Source organism: Anarhichas minor, unplaced genomic scaffold, assembly GCF_050575085.1.
Source record: "Anarhichas minor isolate MPS153535 unplaced genomic scaffold, ASM5057508v1 ptg000003l, whole genome shotgun sequence".
NCBI classification, from domain to species: domain Eukaryota; kingdom Metazoa; phylum Chordata; class Actinopteri; order Perciformes; family Anarhichadidae; genus Anarhichas; species Anarhichas minor.
Genome location: NW_027466449.1, coordinates 11,420,219 through 11,435,236, shown reverse-complemented (window position 1 = coordinate 11,435,236; position 15,018 = coordinate 11,420,219). Strand labels below are relative to the sequence as shown.

The following is a 15,018-nucleotide window of genomic DNA, read 5'->3' as shown; positions in this document are numbered from 1 at the left end:
TATCTGTTTAACAACATGTAACGGTACCGGTAATTTTATTAATAATTCAAACTTGATTAGTAACTTGAAAAGTAGATTAAAGACTTCACACTTATGTAAGCGCATGTTATATTCAGCAGTCACACTGGAGTAACTACTGTGCCATATTTACATACATATATGTATGAATTTGGGATATGCATTCTATCATGTTATAGTCTTACAACATGCAGTCATTCTTAAAAAAGTATTTACATGTGCAAATGTTATTTCACATGGGAAATTTTCAGTTTCATTTAAAGTAGCTGAAAACCAATATGTGATGCCAACCCACATGCACTTTGAATTTACATTAGGTGGCCCATTGTTGTTTTACATGTTTTGCAAAGCTTACAAGGTTAATATTAAAATGTGGGTAAAAAAATAACAATGAAATTCCTTAAATTGAAAGTTGATTTTATTGTGGAACAGCCTGGAACAAGTTATGTATCTGATTGCTGTGGCTGTGAGCAGTTTCATTCTGATTGGACTCTTGTCTTACAGCAAGTCTTCAGCTCCAGTGCGATAAAAGCTACATCACAGCACATATTGGAGGTGAACTCAATCTAATCTGCAATTACGACACAACCCGATTCCTGTACAGTAAAAAGTACTGGTGTCGAGGGAACTCGAGAAAAACCTGTGAGATTTTGGTAGATTCAGAAAGTAACACTAAAAACACACGCAGGTCTCACATAATAGATGCAAGAAGAAGAGGGCTGATTGTGAAAGTCACGGATCTCCAATTTGACGACACTGGAGTGTACTGGGTTGGGATCGACAAAGTATATGCTGACATCATGACATCAGTTAATGTGGTCATCACTGAAGGTAAGAATAAATCAGAATCACAATATCAGAAACACATTCTCACGCCCCAACTCCTCGAATACCGATGCTTGGTCAGTGGCCCTAAGATACAACTGTGAGGTACTCCTCTGACGTCAGTTTGGACATGTCAACAACAACACGTCGTCTTCCACTCGTTGTATGCTTAGCCTCTTTTCATAATAAACGTTTGTCTCCACGGGAAGTTAAGGTTAGGCAAAACAAAAAAAGTTTTAGGAAAAGAGCGTGGAAATTAATAATGCGTTGATATTAGATGCCTACTGGCACTGACCAATCGTCGATATTTGACGAGTTAAAATTGAGACCAGATAATTAGAAACATGGAAACATGGAACACAGGAAATGTATTTCTATATAATGTAAAGCTGAATTAAAATATATTGCGGTCTACTTTTTTTTCCCAGTTCCAGTATCTAAACCGAGGCTTCAGCCCTTGAGCTCTCTGGCGGACAGGCTAACGTGCTGGGGGAAGCCAGTGACTGTGCGCTGTGGTTGCACGAAGGGCACAGGTGTTGGTTACGTCTGGTACCAACGCACACACCACGAGTATTTGCTCAACCGCTCGTCAGACTTGCACCTAGAATGTGGCACAGTACAGAAGGACAGCGATTATTACTGCGTTGCCAGTAATAACATCAACAGTCAGGAGAGTGACGTCCTCTCTGTGCAGGTGCTGATGCCTGCAGACCGCAGCTGTGTCTATGTCGTTACTATGCAGGGTAAGCACAGATGTGATGCTGTATTCTCGCCAAAGCAAGAATTAGTAACAGTTACTGTGAAGCCTATGTTTGTAAAACATTTTTTTAGTTTTTTGATTATTTAAAAATGTTTATTGTTAGCTATACTGTATATTGTTTAAATAATGAATTAAAGCCCTAGTGTGCTGGGTTTGACTTTGGTGATCCTTAGTGGCCGTATTTAAAAAGACACTGTAGCAAACAGAGTGCATACCAACCCTTCCCCTAATCAACCTCCCATCTGACCCATGACACATGCATGACACATACAGTACACTGCACCAGTTTATAATGGGATTGTTCTGTATCAAAAATGATAATACAAAATCATACAAAAAGGGGCTTTCGATATGAATGTAATACATTATATAGGCTTTACAGAATGGACTGACAGGATCTGATTTGTTAAAACTGTTGTGAAATCCTTATTGCACAAAGCACAAGCTCATGAAAGAATTCCATTGTAATGTTATTTTTGCTCATCAGGCCAACCCCTTTATGACTGTGACGACAGAATGAGCACCACCACTGCCACAACGCCACCTCTGACTACCTGGCAAGCTACCATGAAAATCCACTCTGACACAAGAAACACAAGAAACAGGTCTTTACCAATCAATCAAACTGGTCAAGATCCGTTTTTCAGCAGGTTAGACTACAACACTACACTATATGTTTTAGATGAATTCATTAAAGGTTCTCTATTCGATATTCAGAGCATATAGCAGCAAACAACTATTTGCTATAGAAAAATATAGCCAGATCCCCCTCAGATAAACACTGTTCGCTGTAGCTGTTGTTTGCACTCTTTGCACTTTTAGCATCGTTAGCTGCAAGCCGCCAACTCAGCCGACGCTATGTTGAGAGCCGCTGAGAGGCAATAAATATGCTCTGAATTGTGTCTTTAGCACCTTTAATATATCTTTGAATGGATCCACAAAGTGAAAATCAATCACCAATCAAATCTTTGTTTTCACAGGGCATGGACAGGAGTGCCGTTTTGGTATACATTGCTGCGTTGGGGTTCTTTTGTGTCCATATTGATATTTTTGTGCGCAGTACTCAAAGGTACCAAAGCAAGACACAAACGTGCCAAAAGGAAGAGAAGAGTTTGTACCAGGCCAATGCCCCAGTTGGCTCATTGACCTCATTTTTACAGCAGTTGTTATTAAGTCATATCAGCTCATGTGACATTGGTTTGTGGTGTTATTATTTTTACCATGGTTCTTTTATAACACGTGAGGATTTGTAAAGAGTCTGGGTCATAACGATGATGTTTATCACAAATAATAAATTTTACAAGTCATCTGAGGCCCTTGCTTGCCTTACCAAGAGGTGAAAAAAGAGGAATGATCTTTGACCACATGTTCATGCTCAATTACTAGGTCACTATGATAATATTGTATTTGTTACATAATATTAGAATGGAATAGTTTAAATAAAGGCAAACAACTTTTTCAATGCCAGCTGGGAAAGATGACCATGACTCTTGATGAGTAAGGAGGCCAGTAAAGCAAATGCAGTTAGTTTGAGTGTTTATTTCCATTCCATTCTTCCATGTAAACCTGTCATACAATAGAACGTTAGGAAACAGAGGGCGTGTGTCAGGCCCTGTACTTTTTACAACAGAAAGCCAAACCCACATATCCTGACCAAAAACAGCACGGCTCTCATCTCCACAATGATCAAAACTAATGAAGTCCATGCAGTAGCACTGACTTCTAGTACGTTAGCTTTATGTTGATATATGAGAGTGATTTGAGAGACAATCCAATGAAAGTGTGTGTGTAATTAAAAATGTAAATAAAGCTTGTTGTTGTTGCAGATTCTGTTTCAGTTAATGTAAACCAGTTACAGGTTCCATCTAGAGTCTATGAGTGATGCAGCCTTATGTACACATGGATAGTTTTTCAGAATCTAAAGAAATGCAAATACCTCTTTCCACATATTTTAAACTAATCTCTTGCACAAACAATGATTCAGCGGTGAGGTGTTTTATGGCACAGAAATGTATTGTCTTAGTTGGTTTGATCAAAATTCCAAGGGTTGGCGGAGATATATATGACTGGGCGGTGGCCTGGCGTCTGGAAACATCTATTCTCAGTGCTAGAAGCTGCAGGTCCCTAAGTCAGTACTGACATTGGAACATTGTCAAAATAATTAAAAATACAACTTTCAATTTTCAAAACTTCCTTACATAAGTCCTGTCTTATTTTTTAGAGTTTCGAAGTGACTTAAAAGGGAAATGGGCTTTGTGAGAATAATAGTGAAAGAGGGACATTTCATAAAAAGGCCAACAACTTAAGCTCAGTGGGAAGTACATCACTTCCTCATATTGACCCTGCCAGGGTTGGGTCCATTACATCATGCTCTATGAATGCCTTGTTACCATTGAAATTATGGCGGATTGTGACTGGCCATGAGCAGTAACATGACCCCATCGGGCTTACAGGAGAGGTCAAAGTATTTTGACATCTTTACATATTATTTGACAAAATATGTTGCTAGGGCAAAAGCTTTATTACCGGTTAAGATACTCTGTAAAGTAGTGGGAATCAGCTCGACCTAAAACATTAATTTAGACTACACATCAATGTATCAATAATTATAATCCAGTAATGGATGGCATTAATAAAAGTGCGTTTGTATTGTTGGGAGTTTTCATGAACTCATCCTACATCGTGATCCATAACTTTGTCTCGTCAATATTCAAGTTCCATGCGCTAACTGCATCGAGAGATAGACTGTATGGTTGTGGAATTGAGGATATGGTGATGCGTCACTGATTAAAAGGCCACGCCTATTTCCGACAAGGAGTCAAATCAGGCAGCCGTGAGGACGGAAACCAAATTCACCATTGTCGTTGAGCTGCTGCCACTGTGATTCTTCACATGTACTCGGGTAAGTCAAATCCGATTATCCGCTGTTTATAACAAGCTGTGCTACAAACCCAACTGGAAACGGAACGGGGACACCGCTCAAACGCGACTAAAACGATGTATCGTTGACGTTTGTTGATGTTACGATAGCTAGCTAACGTTAGCTTAACCCAGTCTGTGTTGACGGGAACCGTTGCGATTCCACTGAATTTGAGAATGTGTTGATAGTGAGCGAATTAAAAAAACTCAATTGAACGCGATTTAACGTTTCCCATCCTCTGGTGATTCGGCGTAGATCATACATAAACGGAAGTTAGAGTTCGTCTTTTACACCGTTAGTTTAGCCGTGACGCGGTGCCGCCCACAGGGTGCGGTGCTGAAGGAAGAAGGAGGAAACGACGTGCATGATGTAGTTTCACGGGCTGTTACAGTGGCGTCTTTGTCATTTTCATTTTTAAACGTATGCCGAATTTGCCAGTCGAAACTGTAGCTACAGACAAGTTGTGAGTTATCTCTGTAAGGTTAGGTATATAAGCTGTGTCACGCTAATTGGTTAAAATTGAAATATTTGTAATGCAGTTAGACGTTACGTTTTCTTAAATGGGCGACACAGAATAAGCAACTCGCTGTTATTGATAACTTACAGGTGTGTGTGATTGGCTTGAGTGGAATCAGCGCCAGCATGAGCCATGTTAACCAAGTTATTATTTGTCTTTGCCACAAAGCTCATTGACTTCAGTCAGACTTTCCAGATCCCGCCATGAGTGTCGCTTACTTCTTACTACTGAGCAGTCTTGCCCTTGCCATTAACGCTCAAGGTGAGTAGAGCGGATAACCTTATAACATACTGTGTGATTATACACAAGCTGGTGTTTAGTATTACGTTATCTTGTCCTCGCGTCTGGTGTTAATCTCTCGCTCTCTTTCTTTATAGCTCAAGACTGCTCCGTACCAGTAGGAGGAGACAACATGGGATTGAAGGGCAATGACATTCTTTTGCAAACGTTCCCAAATGGGCTCAAAGTTTCTTTTGCCTGTGATATTGGCTACATAACCAAAGGAGGGTCTTCAGTCATTACTTGTACTAATGGCAGTTGGAGTCGTGTGAACCTGAAATGCGAGAGTGAATATCAGCACTTTATTTTTACATTCAAATTCATAATAACAATATTTAACAAGTTTAAACTGGCATTATTATTGTTTGTTTTTCTGGTAAATATTGTTCAACCAACAAATGCATTCTGGATGAATAGATTGAGTCATTCGGATGCAACGTTTTTTCTTTTTTCAGTAAGGAGCTGTGGCAATGCTGGAGAAGTGGATAATGGACATATTAATTACCCTGAAGGGAGTGACTTTGGTGCTAAACTAGAGGTGACCTGCAAACCTGGGTTAGTAATAATCTGATTACTCTGATGGCTCATGTTCAGAAAATTTGTTTTTTTAATCTAATTGTGAAATCTAACTAACTCTAAAATGTCAGCACCCATTATGTTTTCAAAATAAAAAGTTATTCTGATCAATGTGGGTGTTCAGTAGGGCTTATCAGTCAGTGTTGTCATGCTAAATGAAAGGGCTAACACTGATCCTTCTTGACATTTGTTGTCCGAAGTCAAACTATCTTTTTTTTATTTTTTATTTTTTATTTTTTAAATTCCCTAATTAGTTACAGATTGGTTGGCAGAAGTATCAACATCATTTGTGGAGCTGAAGGGTGGCATGGCAGGTTGCCTGAATGTGAAGGTTGGTAATCTCTGTGTTAATACAGGGCACATGACTAAATATAAACTCCGTTTCTAGTTCCATTCTAATAGATGTCATTTTTATTTTGCAGTGGTGACTTGTGGTCCACTAAAATCAGTAGTGGCTGGCACTTTCAGTCCAATACAGGAGTCTTATCAATTCCAACAAGTTGTACAGTTCAGTTGTCACAACGATTATACACGCAATGGATCAAAATCATTATCCTGTTCAGAGGATGGAACATTTCAGCCTGCTCCTCCAACATGTGTCAGTAAGTGTTTATTTTTATTTTTTATTTTTTTATTTTTTTATTTTTATTTTATTTTATTTTTTTTTTACTTTTTCCACCCCAACCCTTTCTCAACATTTTCCACAGTGTAAATGCAGCTGTGACAGAAACTCGCATACTGTGGAGAAGGTTGTTTTGGGCAGTTGTATTAATTTCTATTTAAAATGTTCTTTGCCTGCAGTGGTTGAATGCAAAGATCCCGATATAAAAAATGCTGTCTGGGATGGGGGTTCTCGGCCTCCTCACAAACACATGTCTACGGTGACTTATAGGTGCGTATCTGGGTATGCTATGAAAGGAGAGCGCACCCAAACATGTGGAATAGACAGTCAGTGGTCACCTGGACTTCCAACATGTGAACGTAAGTCATAAATGAAAAGTACTGCTTTGTTTAGTCACTCAAATGCACCTTTTATTTATGTTATAAAATTACTGCATGAAAAATGCGGAATTAAAAATGTCAGGATGAATCTATAACATTACTTGCAAGTCCATTACCACACATCCTCTCTTGGCCTGTGGTGTTTCTCGAGAACCGCTCAAACAAACAACTTCACTCTCAACACTGTAGCTCTTTGGTCCTGAGCAATAGTTGTGTCACACACCCGAGTCGTGACTTACCAAACACTGGTGAAATACACTGGTTCATGAGAATAGAGCACCAGGGCCCGACTTAAGCGTTACGCAAGGTAGGCTCCCTGGGCACCTGTCACTGTCACTTTTTACCCAGCCGTCCAATCACAGTGGAAGAGGGGAGGGACAAATAGCCTACCACAAAGACGTGATCAGATGTGTTTTATTATGAGTATGTGGTGGTCTTAGTGTGTATGTTGTGATATTATTGGTTGGTACTATTTATGTAATTACATTTCATATTTTGTTTTTCAAGAACAGATTATTCAATTTTAATATAAAAAAAAAAAAATATATATATATATATGTATGTATGTAGGTAGGTAGGTAGGTAGGTAGGTAGGTAGGTACGTGCGTGCGTGCGTGCACAATATGACCGGGATGTGATCTAAAAGGGTTAAAAGGCTTTTTTAATTCCTTCTTGACTTGAGAATGAATAAGTGTATCTATGAGGTGTTAAAACATTCCCCCCCAACCCTTTCTCAACATTTTCCACAGTGTAAATTCAGCTGTGACAGAAACTCGCATACTGTGGAGAAGGTTGTTTTGGGCAGTTGTATTAATTTCTATTTAAAATGTTCTTTGCCTGCAGTGGTTGAATGCAAAGATCCCGATATAAAAAATGCTGTCTGGGATGGAGGTTCTCGGCCTCCTCACAAACACATGTCTAAGGTGACTTATAGGTGCGTATCTGGGTATGCTATGAAAGGAGAGCGCACCCAAACATGTGGAATAGACAGTCAGTGGTCACCTGGACTTCCAACATGTGAACGTAAGTCATAAATGAAAAGTACTGCTTTGTTTAGTCACTCAAATGCACCTTTTATTTATGTTATAAAATTACTGCATGAAAAATGCGGAATTAAAAATGAGTCATGGGCAACGAATGAATAAACAAAATAGTGATTTATTAACGATAAAGTGAAATGCTCACAAGGCAACAACCGAAAACTACTTCATTGAAATAGAAAAGCGACACTAATTAACAGCAGCAATACTCAAAACACCACAATAAGAAACTGGCTAATGGGTCAGGCTATCAACACTAGCACACACGGCTTGAGCAGAGGACATCAACACACACACACACACGCACACAGCTTGAACTGCCACTTGGCCCACTGGGGGTTGTCCGTCTGAATCTCCCAGCCTCTTAACCACCACGGCAGTAATCGACGATTGAGCCCGGCCACGTACGCTCACACGCTGCAGCTGCTAGCCAGGGAACAGGGTGGCACCTGAATGGAGACTGAGGAGAGATAGAGCAGAGGGAAAACACGGCACCTAAAAGATGGTTTCCGCAATTGTTTATGCTCTCGCTCAAATGCACCTTTTATTTATGTTATGAAATTACTGCATGAAAAATGCTGAATTAAAAACATCCGGATGAATCCCTGACATTACTTGCGACATCCTCTCTTTGCTAAGACTAGTTCAGTGCCCTGTTCAGAAGCTTGGCCTGTGGTGTTGCTGTTTCATGATATATTTGGTTCCAATTGGTTGGTACTAGCTTACGCAATTACAGTTCATATATATATATTTTTTTTTTTACAAGAAGAAAACATTGGAATTGAATTAAAAAATATGACGAAATTGATGTTAACACTGTTCTGAATACTGTTTTTGCAGTATTATCAACCACCACACGTCCTTCTACCACCCAGACAACAATAGGTAAAGTCCACGTTAATGCTTAAGAACCATCTAAAGCTCAACAGTGTCTCCTGATAAAATGTTGCAATTTGTTTGTGCCAAAAAAAAAACAAAGGGTCAAACTATTTTACAGTATTTTATCTTGGATCAAACTATCATTGTGTTTGTGTTAAAGTCGAGGTTAAATGAAAAATGCCTTTTAAACATTTCAGATCACATCCGTGTGTACCTGTTTAACGATAAAAACATGTCTTTGTATTTTTATGTCAAAATGCAACAATCTTTTCCTCCTGTAACTCTAGATATGACGTGTGCTTACGTATTGTGACATCCATCCATAAATCAGTCTGTTGTATTCAAAAGTACATTTCCTTATTCGTTGACTTGCTTGCTCGCTAACTCGTGGCACGCTAACTTTTTATGTACAGTATTTGACAAATTCATGGATTATATCAGTTTAGAAAAGGTAAGATTTGTTTGTTTGCTTATGACGTGGTTAATGACAGAATGTGTAGAGCAGTCATCAAGTCACACACACACACACTTTTTAAGTCGCAGCAGTCAAAACACACTCGCCATTTATTTCACTATCATGTCTTTCACGTTAACACCTTCCTCGAGACCTTGCTGAGCCCTCGTTGATACGTCTGTGTGAGATACAGGAGATGGACTGGATGTTTTTTTTAATCTTTTGTTTGTGCATCTCTACTTCAGGTACTACTGGCCCGGATGAAAAACCTCGTAAGTCCTCAAAGTAATCTCTTATTAATTCAATTAATTAGTGTTTTAAACAGTTACAGATCAGCATTGTAGTTTAACCCAAACCACTGTTTGACACAATTATGTCCTTATTCATTGTTGTTTTTTATTTTTTTACAGACAACAATGGAAACCTGGTGAAAGTGTTGGGTATTGTTTTTGCTGGTAAGTTTCCACTTGCTAATTTAACAGTAGCTCAAGACTGTAAAGAGGTAATGTTGACCCAAATAAGATCACGATGGTCTCAGAGCAGCATGGTTGTATTACAGTAGAGCGGGCATCGTGTTCTTATTTGAGACAACAAATAACAAGGTGACACATTCAGCCATTGGAGCATACTCGTGTAGTGATGTCCGGATGTGTCATTTTACTGTAGTTTGTGTTCGGTACTTGATGTCCGTGTTTCTATGGAGTGTGCATATCAGGTTTTCATTTTTAAATGTGTATTCTAACAAAGAGCAAAAGCATTCATTTCATTAAAAAAATAAAGTTTTTTTGGGATTGCCAATCTAACCCTTTCCATGTCTGGCATTTTAAATGGCTCTTCATCCGTCGGCCTCATGGCTCACCATCTTCAAACATCTTTTTTTTTTTTTTTTTTTCTCATCAAAATAGTCATTGTTATTGCCCTCGTTATCGTTGGATTGGTTATCTGGAGACTTCGGGCAATCAACAAACGACGGTAAAATGTTGGTAGATCTCTGTCTACGCTTTTCCAACCTTTTCTGTCCCAGTGCTTTGTGTTTGGTCAGCATTTTCTTACTGTCAAAGCTCGCTGTCTGTCAAGTGTTGCATGTCGAAGTTGGGTGCATTTGATAGGCTTTTTAACAAAGGTATGTTCTCTACCACACAGTGTCAATGTTGTCATAAAGGAGTGCTGTAATAAGCCCTCAAAACACTCTCCTACACAGAGCTCTGCCCCAAATGCCTTTTATAGTTGTTTTAATAAAGTGCAGCATAGATGATACATTTTTAACGAGGGTCTGTCCAGTTAAGAATCACAACTTAAGGAAAGCTACTGGTCGCATGGCACTTCTGTCATCAATGCGAGTGTAATTTGCATACTTGACGCTGAGTAAGCAGAAGGCACATTATGTCTGATTGTAGAATCAGCAGAAACTCTGTTCGGTTGAAGTATGATTTGTAGTTTCTGCTTGAAATTGCCTTTCTGTGTTTTTAAACGTTGGCCGATTTTATCTCTGCAAAATAGGAAGTAGTGACTGCTGGTACGTCTGGTTTCTGAGGAAACTGTTTTTGTTTCCTGTTGGGGTGGGGTTATTTGTATGCAACGCCTAATCGCTGTTTAGGAACGTCTTCAAAGCTAAAGACGTAATAAACCCCGTCGCATCACTGCGTATATAGTTTGGAAACTTGCATTGAAGTTTCGCAACTCGGCCCCTCAATGAAAAGATGGAGGCCATATAATAACATTATGACAACAGAGCATTTGTTGGTATTATAGTCGTTTTACTTTCTGCAGAAGAGGTGTTCACATTTTTCCCATTTATTAGTTTCTTTAATGCAGTAATCTTATTATTTGAACTATTGTGTCTTTGATGTTGTGGTGACTTGTTGATTTTGGCTCTTAGAAATTAATGGGTAGTATTTTGATGTTTTGGGCTATAGGGCACAGATGGAAAGCAGCAGACAAGATGTGGTGTGTGTGTGTGTGTGTTTGAGGTTGTCTTAGGAGATGGGCGGTCTGTAGTCTTGTGGGGGGGGGAAGGTGTTTCTCTGGGCTTCCTGAAACTCTCTCGCTTCTTGTGTGCCTGGTTGTTCATAAGCAGTAACGCTGATCAGTCATTATTGGATTACAGCTCTGGGAGAAGCTATCCTGACAATGCCGTTCCAAAAGATGGAGAGGAGGTAGCGCTCTCGGTAAGAAGACGGGCCAGTTATGCCAAAGGAACAGTTAATGATGTGATAATGTTGGCAGCAGCTTTAATATTTCATACTGTATATCCATCATGTATTACTAATATTTTCTTCCTTCCATGGGCTGCTAACTGACCTGCTCGACTCTTCAGTTAATTTGTTCCTCTTTCACAGGGCTCTAGTTTATTTATTTTTTTACAATTTGTCTAAAAATGTCTAATTTAGATTCCTTTCCTCTGCTTCTCTGCAGTAAGCATCCTGTTGGTGCCGCACTGCTTGCTCTAAGAGCGGCCGGTTGAGGAGATGGTGCCACTAGACGAGTCTTTGAATGTACCTCCGTCGTCCATGTGCACGTGGACGGCACACAGTCTCGTGAAAGCCACTGAAAAGTCTTGAGATTCAGAAAGCTCAGCAAATGGAGCTGAATACTTACAGTAACTCACGCTTATGAGCCACTACTCTTCTAGTTTGTTGACAATAATTCATAACCACTCTTTCTATTGCACTTAATTTAATTCAGTGATGTTTGGGATGACTTCCCTTTCCTTCACATCGCGGCACTGTTTCAATGCTATAATTATGAAGGAGTGAGATTTCATGTTTGCTAGAGAGGCTCTAACTTCTAACTCCGTGTTGGTTTGAAAACGTTTGCACTGCTCAGGGCATAGCTTTGGTCAATTTAGCTCGACGGGGACATAAAACAAGCAAAATCGGTAAAGAATGTTTCCATGCTTGACCTTTTTTGAATACTGCTGTTATGATTAAAATTGATTTGTGTTAAACTCTGAAACATTCAAAATGGCAGAGACCTGAGTTTTACTGAGGAACACGGTGGATTATTTACTTTTATTAGCAATTACACCATTTGTGTAGCTGAAATGGAAATAATGAATTCATTAGAAAAGACATTTGTGTAAAAGAGACCTGCTGAGGCTTGTAGATTAAACTCCCACCTTCCTAGAGATAATCCAAGAATCTGTGAAACAGAACCTAGCATTGCCTAAATATATGGCCCGTTCATATGCCTTAATGCAAAAAAGCCAAGTGTTTTAGCTTGTCAGTTGTATGTTTGTTTTAATGGAGGCTTAATTGTGGGCCTACCTTAGCTTAATGTTTATGCTAAATAATTAGCCATGTTAAATGCCATGTTTGGCACAGTTTTCTGTGTAGCACTATAACTTCACCAAATGTATTTAAACAAAGAATTATTAGTTAAAACTTCCGCCCACCCTCAAAGTACTGGCTTTGTAGACATCTCTCTTCTAGAGTGTCAGTTTAATATTGTTTGACCCCCCCCCCCCACACACACACACACGAAGAAGCATACTTTAAAAGTATTGGGACACAGGTGTGGTTTCTGTGGTGACAGATCATTTGTATTTATTGAACAAAAATGTTTTTCAGAACATCTCGGCAAGATTATTTAGTGGCAGGTTTTTATGTTGGCGCTAGCTTTTGTAAATGAAATAAAACAGTGACAAACAATGCAAGTGTACTGCCTTTATTAACACTTTTCTCCTCCAATTCTCCCATCGACTCATACACCACAGGCTGGATGTGGCCGACCATTGGGAACCATTTCAGACCTGAGACATCCAGAACCACAACCACCCACACAATAGTGTTCACAACATGGTATATCATTTAAAAAGACAGTATGGTTTATAAAACAGAATTGGATCAGTCAAAAGTTGTAGTATAGTATTTCATAAAACAGACATAGTACATCATATGTCACGAAAAATAAAACAGTTTAGAAAGTCAAATAGTCAGAACAGTGTCAAAAATAGCCCTAAAAAGTATAGTATGTCGAGACATAAAGGCATAGTATGTATAAAATGTCAGTCATGTAAAGTATTTCATAAAAAGTCACAGTATAGAGTCACTAAAAAGGCATAGTGTAACATGTCAAAAGTAAAAGTTTTTTTTTAAGTCAATCACCAAAAAGTCATAAAAGTCATTCTATAGTATGTCATTAAAAACATACTCTGTATATATTTCTGTTTGCACAAGACCTTGCCTTGAATTGCCCCTTGAAGGACGACTAAAGCATTTTGACTTGAATGAACTTGAGGGGAGGTGTCGTCAAATATGCAATAAAAAAAGGCATGAAGAAAAGTCAAAGTATGGTAAGCAATGAAAAAAAAAAATCATACTGATAAAGAGCACAGCTTACTTGCTAAATCCTCCACAGGGTAAGATGAGATCTGTCCTTCACTGTAACCGATTTCAAATGGTGCTAGAAACATAAGCAGACTCTGAACACCAAAAGTAATCGGTCAACCTTGGAGAAAGGACTAAGAGCCTGTGCTGTCAGAACATCAGTGGTGGTTTGTAGCCCAGCCGAGTGGTGCTTCATGCGACACTTCCTGTTGCTGGCCAGTGAAATACTTCCCACCCCAAGAACACCGATTTCAAATGGTGCTAGATAGATAACAACACTCTAAGCCACCATCTGAAACCAGCTTCCAAGGAGGGCACTTCTGACTAAAAAGCATCCTTCTGTGGCGTAAAGCGCCCTCACACCTAAAAAAAGAATGGAAAATAACAGTTGTAAGTTTGTTAATGAAGGTTTCATTGTGGGTCTACCTTAGATTGCTTATGCTGAATAATTATCCATGTTTAGCATTGTTTTGGCGTAGACTGATCACTGAATATAGCACACTGGCCTCTTAAATCTGTAGTTACTAAACTAACATTTGTAACAGAACATCTCAAGACTTTTGTATTATATTGAGGCAGACTTTCATATTGGCACTACCTTTTGTAATCAATACAAACAATTAAAATGTAATGAAACGATAATGTAATGGTGTATATGGACTGCATATCTAATTGGAACACACCTCGACAAAGACAGGAGGAGCCAGGGATTGAACCTCCAACCCTGCAATCAGTGGTTAACCTGATCCCACGAGCCACACAATGATGCGTTCACAGTATACTCTTAATGTATAGAAGCTCTGCTTATGACTAAATATTACAGAGGTGTGGCTAACCTTGAATAGCCGTAGATCTTCAGGTGGGGACCTTCTGGCTGTAACAAAGTGGAGGTCTCAAACTAAAGGTGGCGATAAGGCTCTCTGTTATATCGCCATGTATTCAGCTTTTGCTTTATCTGTCAAAGCACTTTACAAACTGTTTTTAAAGGTGCTATATAAATCAAGTTAATATTATTATTGTTGAATAAGCCACTGTATAATATAGGGCAGTAAACTGCTAAATATGAGCAATAGAAAAATTCACTTTCAAGTCTATAAATGCTGGAAAATCAAACATGGTTTACCGGGCGGCGCAGCGATGCAGCGGTTAGCACTGTTGCTGTGTGAATGATTGTTTGTCTCCCTGTGATTGACCTGATGATGGTTGGCACATAATTCCTCTAATATTTTATACTACAGTGCCACCTTGTGGATTTGACTAGACAATTCTTCAAATGATCCCTTGATCAAGTTGACATCCAGAGGTGGAATGTAACAAGTACATGAACTTAAGTACATTTGCAAGGTACTTGAACTCACCTGTTTTCATGGAACACTTCTTTTTAATTACATCAATACATTTCAATGGAAATATTGTACTT

The 15,018-nt window shown here is 39.0% G+C and overlaps 2 protein-coding genes across 10 annotated transcripts; both read left to right on the top strand.

Moving 5' to 3' along the window:
• Positions 1-503: 503 nt before the first annotated feature.
• LOC142960634 (uncharacterized) lies at positions 504-3,428 on the top strand (the record flags this gene model as incomplete). Its single annotated transcript, XM_076102565.1, has 4 exons — positions 504-849; positions 1,272-1,586; positions 2,091-2,253; positions 2,584-3,428. Coding segments are annotated over 4 exons (990 nt in total), but the record flags the coding sequence as incomplete, so codon positions are not given.
• A 945-nt stretch (positions 3,429-4,373) lies between these two features.
• LOC142956260 (C4b-binding protein alpha chain-like) lies at positions 4,374-12,920 on the top strand. Of its 9 annotated transcripts, XM_076097748.1 has the most exons (14): positions 4,374-4,505; positions 5,209-5,301; positions 5,418-5,606; positions 5,775-5,874; positions 6,150-6,226; positions 6,318-6,497; positions 6,697-6,876; positions 7,741-7,920; positions 8,778-8,822; positions 9,516-9,542; positions 9,681-9,725; positions 10,176-10,242; positions 11,378-11,438; positions 11,686-12,920. In XM_076097748.1, exons 2-14 carry the CDS (start codon positions 5,244-5,246, stop codon positions 11,686-11,688), a joined length of 1,212 nt encoding a protein of 403 aa, XP_075953863.1. In that variant the 5' UTR covers positions 4,374-4,505; positions 5,209-5,243; the 3' UTR covers positions 11,689-12,920. The 9 variants fall into 9 exon arrangements, with proteins under 9 accessions (XP_075953863.1, XP_075953918.1, XP_075953882.1 ...); XM_076097803.1 differs by lacking the exon at positions 6,697-6,876; XM_076097767.1 differs by lacking the exon at positions 8,778-8,822.
• The last annotated feature ends 2,098 nt before the right edge of the window (positions 12,921-15,018 follow it).

Excerpts from the sequence above, each read along its gene's own strand:
- LOC142956260 (XM_076097748.1), top strand. The coding sequence starts at position 5,244 with ATGAGTGTCGCTTACTTCTTACTACTGAGCAGTCTTGCCCTTGCCATT. Across the intron at positions 5,302-5,417 it reads CCTTGCCATTAACGCTCAAG|CTCAAGACTGCTCCGTACCA; the intron begins GTGAGTAGAGCG and ends CTTTCTTTATAG. Across the intron at positions 7,921-8,777 it reads TGGACTTCCAACATGTGAAC|TATTATCAACCACCACACGT; the intron begins GTAAGTCATAAA and ends CTGTTTTTGCAG.